General features: G+C 46.1%; 1 protein-coding gene across 6 annotated transcripts in view; it reads left to right on the forward strand.

Moving 5' to 3' along the window:
* The window catches only part of PEX5 (peroxisomal biogenesis factor 5), a 96,350-nt gene extending 85,797 nt beyond the window's left edge, over positions 1-10,553 (forward strand). For 4 of the 6 annotated variants that reach the window (XM_069243035.1, XM_069243038.1, XM_069243036.1 and 1 more), the window contains 2 exons: positions 6,493-6,650; positions 7,705-10,553. In XM_069243035.1, the coding sequence (XP_069099136.1) occupies positions 6,493-6,650; positions 7,705-7,906 (360 nt within the window). In that variant the 3' untranslated portion in view covers positions 7,907-10,553. The remainder of the gene's footprint in view (positions 1-6,492; positions 6,651-7,704) is intronic. The other 2 variants (XM_069243040.1, XM_069243037.1) reach the window with 1 other exon arrangement.
* The last annotated feature ends 1,564 nt before the right edge of the window (positions 10,554-12,117 follow it).

The raw sequence follows: 12,117 nt of genomic DNA on the forward strand, positions 1-12,117 counted from the left end.
GCAGCTCCTTATCAGGGGCTTCAGGGCACAGCCCCCCTCCCCCCCCTCAATCCCCCCTGACTCCTGTGATGCCCCGGCACGTTTCAGTTTAGCAGTGATCATGGAAACATACGTTTTGTGTTTATATGAACCCTGCCTGTGCACACTTGAGCCCTCCCTGCCTCTTTTCCAGGCTCCTGATGACAGGATGAAGAGGAGGAGGAGGGGTCTGACGCATGACGCAGATACATAGTGCTGTTAAAACACAACACTCTGTAGCTGGGTGTCTGGAGTGTTCAGGTCTAAGGGCGTAGTTCAACTACGATCCCTCACACAGGCACAATCCATTTTATTTAGCAGGCATACGTTGCGTGCCTGAGGCATCACTGCACATCTGCAAAGATGTGGCTGCCGGAGCGCACATCAGTGCATCCCTGGAGCCAATGAAAAGGCACACAGAGGAACATGGGCAGGAACCCCACCACTCGCCCAGCTTCTTACAGGGCTGTGCTTTCAGACCCGTCAAGAAGCTGCGAGAGGGCCTGAGGCGCGTCTTCCCTTTTCCAACCTACCCAGGCTGCTGCGTCTGGCTCCTCGTTGGGAATCCTGGGTCGCTGGTTCCAGTGCCGAGCAGCAGCGTCTTCCGCTGCTGCTGCCATGGAGTTGCCAGCTAAGTAAGCAAGGGAATAAAAAAAAAAAAGTTATTTCCCTATCCATTTGTGTATGTATGTATGTGTTTGTGATTGAGAGTCAATGGGATTGAGTGAAGACAATCCTTAGAGCCATTCTCGTCTTTCTATGTGTGCTGCAGAATGCGACACACAAGGACAGAGGAAATAAGGAGAAGAAATAGAGATAGTTCTCCTGGTTACGCCTCACTGACAAATGTGTCACACTTTGTCACATTCCAGAGTTTATTAGCTCTAGTAAATCTAGGAATGCGCCAGGATCCATCGTGGTTGCAAGGGAACCCCCCTGCTCCACCCATGGAATGCCCCCCAGCTTGAAATGTAATGTAACGCAGCGCAGGCACCTGCATCGTGGTATATTTCTGTACAAAGCACGCAAGGTGGCGCAAATCCTTGCTTGCGTGGCTTTGTACAATTACTAAAGCCTTTGTGTTGTCCTTGTCATCTTGTGCGGTGTAAGGACAAAGGCTTAATAAATCTGGGCTTGAAAGGGAGGGAGTATGAGTGAGGCAATTTGTTTTTTAAACAATGGTGCGAACTCCTGGGTGGTATCACCCCACACCACTTTCAAAGATCCCCAGCTACCACAGCTCCAGGACAAAGATTTTTATTGTAATAAGATGACTAAACGAGCAAATGTGCTTGCTGTAGGTGTGTCTGTGTATACTGTCGGTTGCCAGATACAATCAACGTAAGGTGATGAACCGGCTGCAGATAAACTGGTCATCTCTAAGTCATGGGTGCACATCCCTCCTGGGCAGATGTAGAACAGGCATGCTCCTGAGGCTGATTAATTGAGTAGCATCGAGTTGGAGATGCTATTAACATTTAATATAAAGAGAAAATGTAATTCTGATTGCTGCTGCTAACTTTAGATTCCTCACCTTAGAATACCACCGAGCGCCCACTTGGATCGGGCAAACGTTTCTCCAAGTAGTGGTCCTGCGCACTGCTAACTGGCACCATGGAGCTCCATGCTGACTCAACACCCCTGGAGTAGCAGACAGAAACACAAATAACTGGTACCACTGCACACTGACATGAATTACTTTCTTTCCCCATCTTCTGGCACGGATCCAGACCTCTGCTCCCCGCGGTTTCTGTTCTCCCCATGACATATTATTTCAGCAGAGTGCTAGGGAATGATCTCCCCACCCAAAATGACAGGTTTGTAGCCATGCTGCTATTGCAGGAAGCGGGTATCAATCACAGACCCATACAAGATGTCTTTAATGTCTAAGCTCAACCAGGACTCCAGGTTGTGCCATGGGTGCGGCCTCATGCACCCGAAGGCGATCTGAGATCAGGAAGTGTAGTTGAATGACAAGAAGAAGTTGAAGCCTTAATGAAAGTTCTGCTCCTTAACCATGTCAAGGGTGTATTCCTGGGCCCTAGGCCGTTCCTATGAATGTTTTATTTCATGCACTAAGTCCTCTGTTAAGGCCAAGTTCAAGCATAAGAAAGCGAAGTAGGACTTTGACCGCATCTGCCACCCTTGACTCCAAAGAGAAGGCAAGAGGGCTTTGCGATGTTAGTTGCACCCCTTCAAGGTCTACAGCTATCCAACAGATTCCTCAGTTGGTCCCAATCCCCACTGAATTTTCCAGGATGTCGTAGACATCACAGAAGATAAAGACCTACAAGGAGGCCATGCTGCAAATTTTCAGTGCGCTTCCGGTTCACCTTTGCCCCAGGTAATCGCATGGGTCCACAGTGTGATTACCATCAGTGGGTCCATTCCTGGCCCCTGTTACTTGGCCAGTGCCAACACCAGTCTCGAAATCTGCACCGTTCCCTGCTACACTGATGCTGGTGTCAACACCACCGCTGGCTGTAGCGGACCCATTGCCAACGTCCGTGTCAAACCCCAAAACTACTGCTGCTTGAGCTGGACCAGTGTTGTGCTACGAAATTACAAAAGAGCAACTGGTTGTCATGCAGTCAGATTCTAACCCAGCATCTCTTCCACATTGCACCTATCACTAGAGGCTCCGTTATCTTTTTAGCTCTGACTGATCGTATCTCGATGATGATGGCTTGCTCCCCACTCACTATAATAATGATGCCCTATACTCTGATTTACAGAATGACAGTGGGCTTCTTGGGCCACCACAGGAACAGAGTGCCTCCATTGTTGTGGTGGTCCAGACGGTAGAAGATGCACTAGAATTACAGCAACCCTCCGTTGAGACCAAAACAATTGTCCTTATAGAGATCTTGCAGCCTAGGCCAGCTACATCTGAGCCCTTGCTTCCCTTCGACAATGCTTTCACTTATACTTTGATGGCTACTTGTTTAAACCTTCTTCTTGCGGACCTGTGAATACGCAGGTGGCCAGAAGTCACAGACCGGCGCTTGGTGACCTGGATTTTCTCACCAAGCATCAGAGAGCCTTATCATGCTGGCCTCGGCCAGCAAGGTACATCTTACCTCATTTCCAAACTCTCCACCTCCGGACAGTGAATCTGATGGACTGAGCCTTTTAGCAAGTGCCTATTTTCTTCCACCAGACTAGCATTGCAATCTGTAAATGCAGTTTGTTTGCTAGGTTGCTACATACACGCCTTGTGGCACATGCCAGTGAGATCTTGATGGCAGTCCGAATGATTCATGATGGACAGGATGAAGTTAAATATGTTAACTGTGCAGGTCTGGATACTACGGATTTCCTTGGAAGGGCAGTGGCTACTAGTGTTGTATTTCATCAACACACGTGGATGTGTTCCCCAGAATTCTCTGGCGATGTACAAGCCTTCCCTCATGGAATATCCTTTGATAGGTCTTGCCTTTTTGGTCAGAAGGCAGATTCTGCTCTAGGGCACTTTATGGACTGTATAGCTGTAGCTCACTTTTTGGGGTTGTGACCAAAAATGTTCCTGCATCAATTCCGAAAGCTTAGTGGCTATTCCAGAGGACATGTACGTAGTCAAAGATAGTCTTCCCAATTAGACACGTACATGAGTCTGTTAGCATATGGGCCACCAGGGGCATCTTTTCTTTCTCTGCGGCAACGGCCACTAAACCATTTTAGTTTGCCCTTAATGATGCATACCCAACTGGTGGGAGGCAAAATTCAACATTTCCTGTCAGGTTTTCGATCTGAGAAGGACTTGGAATGTGGAGGGGTTTATTCCTCTCACTATTTCCTTATTAGGAAGGATGCAGAAAGACAAATTCAGAATGCTAATGCTACCCTAGATCCTATCTGCTCTGGACCCGGGCAACTGGAATGTGTCTTTGGATTTGCAGGACATGTATTTTCATGTACCTATCCTGGAATCCCATAGAAGTTATCAGTGGTTCAGTTTAGGCCTCTAGTATTATCAGTTTGTTGTTCTCCCTTTCAACCTCATTACTGCCTTTTGGGTGTTCACAAAAGTGCTGGTGGTGGTCGTGACCCGTCTTCAGGGTTCGGCGATATCGGTATTCTTGTGCAGCGAGGACTGGCTGTTGAACATGGACTGGCTGCACTTAGTCCTATACCACTTCTAGCCGATGTCAAACCTCTTAACTTCATTGGGGTTCACTATCAACAAGCCAAAATCCCACCTTACTCATTCGCAGATGCTTCTTCTAATTGGAGCAAGCAGGTTCTGAGCTTTCCCTCCGCCACAATGACTTCAGGACATTTGGGTTATATAACCGATGTTTCAGGCGTAAACCTGGATCACAGCTCTGAGCCTTCTTAGCCTCTTGAATGCTCCTCACCAGCTATACCAGATGACATGTGCGGGCTCTATAATGGAATTTCAAGTTTCAGTAGCTTTGCATTCTGGATTCTGGTGGTGGCTGGGAACATCCTGATTATGAACTTCCTGGCAGGGTCCCTGAATGCCAGAGCAATAAAACTGAGCAGGCTGTGTCTGGTGGATTACAGGTTATCCTGAGGTGGTGCATGACATCTTCCTACAGCGGGGAGAACCCTGGCTTAATCTTTTTGCCACAGTCAAGAAGATGCACTGTTGAAAGTTTTGTGCGTTGGAGATTCTGACAGAACACTTACTTGGAGGTGAATTCTTGCTGCAGTCGAGCACAGGATTCCTGTACACTTTCCTGTCTCCTGCCTAGAGCTTTGAAAAGTATCAGGAATGGCCATACCCATGTCATCTTAGTGGCTTCAGAGAGGGTTAGGAGATTTTGGTCCCCCGACTTGTCCGTCCTCCTCCAAGAGTTTGGACTCAGCAGTGACCTTCTACGTATGAGGATTTTTCCTCTGTTCTGGCTACCACTTTAACAAATACCTGGTCACTCAGCAATAGGGCAGGGCCCTTCACAGGAATCTGCAGTTTACTCCTACACGTATGTAGATTGAGTGGCAGCACCTGTGTTTGATCTGCTGCCTGAAGAGGTGAATGTCCTTGCTAACTGGGTACCCTTCCACAAAATCCATTTATGCCAGGCAGTGGGAACATTTTGTGGCCTGGCGGGTCATTTGCAAGACTAACTCCTTACAAGCAAAGCTGTCCGATGTCCTTTTGTGTTTATTATCTTTAGCTCAGCAAGGTTTTGCGATAGACACTGTTGAGGTTTATTTGTTGGCCCTTTCTACATTTTCTGCACCAACCGTCCTTGCTTATGTCATCTGTTCTGCTGAGATTTATTAAAGGTTTGACTTGTGTTTCCTCCCAAACGGTTTGTGATTCCACAGTGGGACCTTTACTTAGTCTTGACATTTCTCATGTGTGTGTGCCCATTGAGCCAATGTGCAGCTGCCTGCTGCGTCCTGACTTTCTCTTTGCAATTACATCAGCTCAAGTGAGTGAACTTCAGGCAATTTCAGTGCATCTGCCCTATATCATCTTTTTCCCAAACAAGTTGATGCCAAGGACTCTCTTCCACATTGGGGAATCCACCAATAACATTCTTTAGTCCCCTTCAGCCCCAGAAAAAGGAGGAGAGGCTCCATCGGCTGGACCCCAAAAACAGCTTTAAGCTTTTACAAAGACTATATCAACCATCATCAAGTGTAGGACCAACTCTTTTTGTATCTTTCCATAGCATAAAAGGCTGTGCAGAAGAGGACCCTGCTGAGGTGGGTAGTTCTCAGCATTAAGATCTGCAATGCACTGTCCAAGAAGAAGCCTCGGATGTTCTGAGAGCCCACTCCACCCGGGATAAGGCTGCTACCACTATGTTAGCATGCAGAGTGCCTTTCCTGGACATCTGCCAAGACCTCACTGGTATCCGTGCACACGTTCACAAAGTACTACTGCTTAGACTGCAAGATCCGGCGGGAACGGCATTTTGCCCGCTTGTTACTGCAAGATGTTTTGGTCTGGGCCTACTCCATCCCTTGGTAGGTACTGCTTCGGAATCTATTCTAAAGTAAAGAGTCTGCAATTAGAAGTTTCAATCCGAAGAACAAGTTGTCAGTAACACTTTTGTTTTTGCTGGATACTTTGTCTAACCTCAGATTCTAAACCACCTTTCCACCTCCCCTTTCTCACAGATGGCTTCTTTTTAACATAGCACCACCACACTGGTACCAACAGTTGTTCATGCTCTGTTTCGGGGGCTGTAGAACGGGAAGTGACAAGTAAGTGATGTCACGCAGGCGTGGCGCTTATATGCAGCTCCATTCAGTCACTTTTGGGGCAGTGTGGAGCCAGGACAAAGCCACATGGCACTGTGAGGAAGCTCCGCTTAAGAAAAAATTTCCATATCTAGTCCGGCAACTAGGGAGTACTCAAAAGTAAGGAATCTCCGATTAGTGTTTTCACAAGAAAACCAGCATTGCCAAAGGTAAATTAATTTGTTCTTCACACCCATTCTACACTTTTTGACGTACACTCTAATTCTTGCCTGTGTCCCACTTTCATTGCAGGATTATCTGCTTTGGAACAAGCTGGGTGCCACCCTGGCCAACGGGAACCAGAGTGAAGAGGCGGTGGAGGCCTACCGGCACGCGCTGGAGCTACAGCCTGGGTACATCCGCTCCCGATATAATCTGGGAATCAGCTGCATCAACCTTGGGGCACACAGGTAACATGGAACCAGAAGTATCCAGGCGCTGGGTGAATTGGACCGTGGTAGTGGGAAGTGTGGCTATAGAGTGCATGGGCAATGTTGTGGGTTTCGGTAAATAAGATAGAGTAGAGGAGATTTGAAAGGTCTTATATGTAGCTGAAGTAAGACTAGAGGGAAAGGTACGGTTGACTGATGCATGGGACATTGGAGGAATAAAGTTATCATTGTCTTGTGCTTAAATGCTGAGACCCTTATTCGGTCATGTGCTTCATGTAGAGCGAGCCATACACCCAAGTATGAAAACAGGCTTGTTTTAAAGGCCTTCCCATCTGTAATAAGATGGTATTGTGGACAATAGTCAGGCAAACTGAAGAGCAACATAACAGCAAGACCTGCCCCCAGCGCCAAGTGTAGCGGGGTGTTGTTGTTTTTGTGTTTGGGTCACAAAAATGCAGCCTTATCCTTCTTCTGTTATTCTGTAAACACAGCATAAATTATGTTATATTCACTTTGCAGATGGATCTGCCTCAGCCTGTTGCAAAAGATCCATTAATACCCATGCAAAATAGTCCCGTGTATAAACTAACTCTGTGCGCTACCTACAAAAAAATACAACCTACTGAAGCCCCAAGAATATGTATATTATCATCTTACATGTGTTTGGACACAAGTCTGAGGATGATTGCCACCCTAGAGGGCCCTATCGCTATTGAAGGGCGGCAAGAATCAATGGACCAGCAGTCTCCCATGGGACAACATTGTTCCGGGGGGGTTTGTGCAACTGCAGGCATCAGGAAACTGGTCTCACCCTCTCACTGGTCCCTTGGCCATCATCATCTGATACATGGATGTACAATTGTGTCATAAGAGCAGCACTTACCTAATCTATATTGTGTCTGCCTTACCACAGGTTTGCTTAACCTACAATCTGCACTTTCCATGAAGACACTTTAGAGATTGGCAAGGTCTACGCTGGCCTTTCTTTTTAACTAAACATATGTTTTGCTTGAATGTTGGCACTGATCTAGATTCTCAAATTTCTCCCCTTTTCTGGGTTTTTTTTCCCTAGGGAGGCTGTGGAACATTTCCTTGAAGCACTTAACATGCAGCGCAAGAGTCGGGGTCCACAGGGTGAGCGGGGTGCTATGTCAGAGAATATCTGGAGCACGCTGCGCATGGCCCTTTCCATGCTGGGCCAGAGTGACCTTTATACTGCGGCTGATGCCCGCGACTTGCCCGTCCTCCTCCAGGCGTTCGGACTCCAGCAGTGACATCCGAGTGGGATACTGTGCGAGTGCTTCATCACCAGCTGAACAAGTGGGAGAGTCTCAAGAGAGTTCTTTCCAGTCCTCTCAGCCCCAGCATCCTCAGGCTCCACAGTGGCACACCCACACTTCACCATATTCCCAAAATGCTCCCAGAAAGTTGCAGGTGGGAATTTGATATGTGGTAGATTGTGTTGAGTCTATGAAAGATAGAGTGGAGAGAATAACTGTACTGAAGGGGACAATACCCATAATGCTATTTGTACGCGCCATGCCACTTCCATGTTGAAGGATTTCCGCATTCAGACCATTGCATCTACGGAGTGTGTGACTTACTTTCAGTTTAATGGACAGTAGACTTTTTCAAGTCCTCCATATCAACAAATTCATCTATTTCAACAGTGGTGGTAGCCTCTGGTATGTAGGTTTGGGGAAGAAGTGACTGACAGGACAGGGTACCATCAAAAAACTGCCAAAACTCCAAGCTGGTGGACACTCCCCTGACTCTCCTTAAAATGTCTTATCTTGAGGGATTTCAAAGGAACTGTCTTGCATAACCTAACTCTACAATGTTGAGGCTGTTGCACACTATTACTCAAGAAGGCATGGATCTACATCCCATCTAGATGACAGAATTGGTAAGAAACTGGATCCAGGATGAGATGATGAAAACCTTCCAAGTATCAAAACATGTTGATTGCCTCTGCTGCTCTGTACTTCCTGGATCTTCCTTTGTAAAATACCTCCACATTCAAACCCATCTGCTCTGCACCTTAGAATTTGAGAGATGGCTTGTACACACACTTATGGCATCCTCCAAATATGGTACGATCAAACAGAGATTTTTAAGGAGCACACGGCACACATGACGGTTGGGGTAGGCTTATTATTTATTCAAGTTGTGTTGCAAGACTTGCCAAGTCTCAGAGGAGAAATCCTTGCCTGGTCTGGTTGCATTTAAAAGTTTACATCCAGACTGTGCTAACCAAATTTGATTTGAGCAATTTATGGTTTACACCTATCTATAATTTAGTTCTCGGACTATAACTTTATAAGTTGCGGCCGCTAAAGAAATGTATACTCTTTTTGGATTCTGGATTTTTCTGCAAAACAAATTGTCTGTTGTTCATTTACTTCAAATGTTCATTATATTTTGTTACAGGCCTGCAATAGTGGTTTTTCTTTTTAATTCAGTTCTTGGGTGACCCCAGATTCCTCACAGAGCTTTCTCACCCCTTCTTTCTGTCCACATTGAGGTACACACCCCTCTCCATTGAGAACCATCCCCCCTGTGGTCTTCGATTCCTTGTGAAATACTTGACTACTGCTGGGATATTCTTCCACCCCTCCCCCCCCCCCCCCCCCCCCTATTTACGCAATAGTGGATCCATGCACTGGATCACATCCCTGCGTCTGTAGAGAAGTACAGTGTGGTCCTGGACACTAGACAGCTAATTTTAAAGACTGGTCTTTCTTCAATGATTGACCTTAGCGCCTAAGCCTCCCTAGCTCTCCCTTCTTCCCCTGTGCATGATGCCAGGGAGTCAGCGGACCGAAGGGCTCTTCCTAGCCACCTGCGGAAGGGGGGATGTGGCAGCAGGCAGGCTCCGAATCAGGCCTGGGCCGCTGCGAGTATGTTTGAGAAACATGGCTTCCTGTTGGGGGTCAGGGTAACAGGAGTGCAGTGTTTCTGACAAATAGAGTTAGCAGTTCTCTGTTTCGGGCAGTTGCAGTCCAGTATGAAGGGTGAGGGTGAAAGGCCCGCCGACTCCCCCTTTCCCCACCCACAGGAGTAATATTGGAGATCACTGGCCACCCTACACCCCTGGTGTTGAACCTATATTCCTGAATGGGCGTTGCACGGGGGACGAGGGAAAGCTCCTACCCCGATGTCCTTAGGACCACTTTCCCGTAACTGATGCATCAGTGAAAGACCATGATCTAGGTTTATCATTTGTTGAGAACCTGTAGCTCTGGGCTACGACACAGACGTATCTGTGACAGCAGTGTGTGGAAGTGCCACTGTTGTACCAAGGCTGTCTGTGAATTGTTTGGCCAGCGTTTCATGAAAACCCATGATGCCAACATGGTGCGCGCTGAATAGGTTGCTTGCACTGACAGCAGGTGTAGAGCGCTATCTGAAATTCTGTCTCCAGCTTAGAGGGTACTCGCTGCAGGCAACACACTCTCCAGCTTGGGGAGCATTTACAGCAGGAGGTGCAAGGCCTGTCTGGGGATGAGCAAGGGCAATCGCACTGAAGTCTGTGTTGTAAAAATCACAGACCCACCATGATATTTGAGGTCATTTATCCCATAATCCAATCAATGCGATTTTCAGCTTTTCTTTTATGATAAATGGTTGACGGGCAAAGGTAATCCGGTTTGGCGAAATGCAAGGTGTGATGTAGGTAGGATACCTTTCCTTTTTGTAAAAACTTTGGTTACAAAACAATTACCAAAATCATTCAGATCAATGTCTTATCTGTCTTTTTATACTTGTATAGGTCTATCTTGCGCGTTTCCAGTAAACAAAATATGTAAAAATGTGTAAAATATCTGTAGAAGGAAACTCCTTGGATGTATCTTTGAGCTTTCCTGATCCTATCAAATGAAATAAAACTGTAAATAAACAGAAAACCGAAATTGTTATTAATGCCAGTGCCGGGAGTGTTGAAGGAGGATCTGTCATCAATGTATTGCCTGATTAATGTAAGTGCTGGACACACTGCTGTGATGAAATGACTGTCAGCCAGCCCTGCCACGTGCACTTTTGGGATTTGTATTGTTTTTGCCAATCTTGTGTATGTGTCCTGGTAAGAGACACCTAAGAGAATACAATGTATTCCAAGTTCAGTTCTACAGCATGAATCCTTAATCCTTTATAGATGGACAAGTTGTGCATATTGCTAACACATATTTGCCATGTGGGTGGGTTTATTGTTTTTAATGAGATTTTATTTATGCTCAAATGGGTATTGATAAGGAACACATTTTAAGTGAGTTGCGTTTCATGTTGATGTGAAGCTTCACCTGGCAATCCACTCTGACCTTTCATCAGATTTTCAACAATCCGTTCCAATTGCAGACCTCAGAGCCAAGATATTTACTGAAGGAAAATTAGGAAATGCTTAATGTTGATTCTGGATTTCTAAGACTTAAGTGCTCTGTCCCATGGAAAACTTGCAGTTCAAGAATTGGACTTGTGACCGAAGGTTCCCATTGAAAGACAACCACAAACACTGTATTCAATATCTACCAAGGAATGGCCCTCAGGAGAAGTGCAAACTTGCAGTAAGTTCTGGCAACAACACTTCAGGCCCAGAGACAGAAGAGTTGGATGTGGTCACAAGGTCTTGAGAGTGGAGATCTTGGCTTGCTCAGAGGTTGCTCCACTTGCCAAGCTGGAGATCCATTCTTTCACAGGAAGAGGCACAGGGCTCTGATGATGATGTTTTGAGTAACTCCCCAAACCAGGATAGATACTTCAGTGGGAATGGCATCAAAGATCCATGATTGTAAACCACAGTGAGGATAATAATCCCTATTAGGTTGAGCTTCCAAAAATGTTCCTATAGAACCATATCCAAGTGGCATATCCTAATGCAAATCAACACCACCATGAGTGGACACTTGTCCACTAAATAGACCCAGGATTCTTTATATGAAGGCCAAATCTCAAGGATCGGAAAACCAGAGATAAAGGATACTGAAACTGCCTACAGCCCCAGTCTCAAGCGCCACTCTGACGCCTTCAGACCTGAAAATCCCTAATGTTGTAATGTATGGGTTGCATTGATCTCTGGGAGTCTTGGCCATATTTTTAAAGAATTACTGATTGGATTCTGGAATGTGGTGGTGAAGTCACGAGGACAATAAATGCCAGGGGTGATGACTGGTCTAATTATCAGCAATAAACTTTCATTTAAATATATTTCTATGTCGAGATCAGTTTACAACACATACATTGTTGTTAACAGAAATACTACTGTGTGGACTGAGATTGGCATCCAGAAAATAATCCAGAAAAATGCTCTTGTGCAGTGTTGAAACCTCAAAGAAAAATTACCTTTGAAGATGTTCTCAGGAGTGCCTCAAGCGATTTGGAACCAGGTACCACCAATGGCTGAAGAGCAGATTGATTCCCATTACTGGGAAGGAAACAGACAAGTATCGCCCATCTGCATAGAAAATGACATCTTTGGTTTCACACCAAAACT

Source organism: Pleurodeles waltl, chromosome 7 (assembly GCF_031143425.1).
Source record: "Pleurodeles waltl isolate 20211129_DDA chromosome 7, aPleWal1.hap1.20221129, whole genome shotgun sequence".
Classification (NCBI taxonomy): Eukaryota; Metazoa; Chordata; class Amphibia; order Caudata; family Salamandridae; genus Pleurodeles; species Pleurodeles waltl.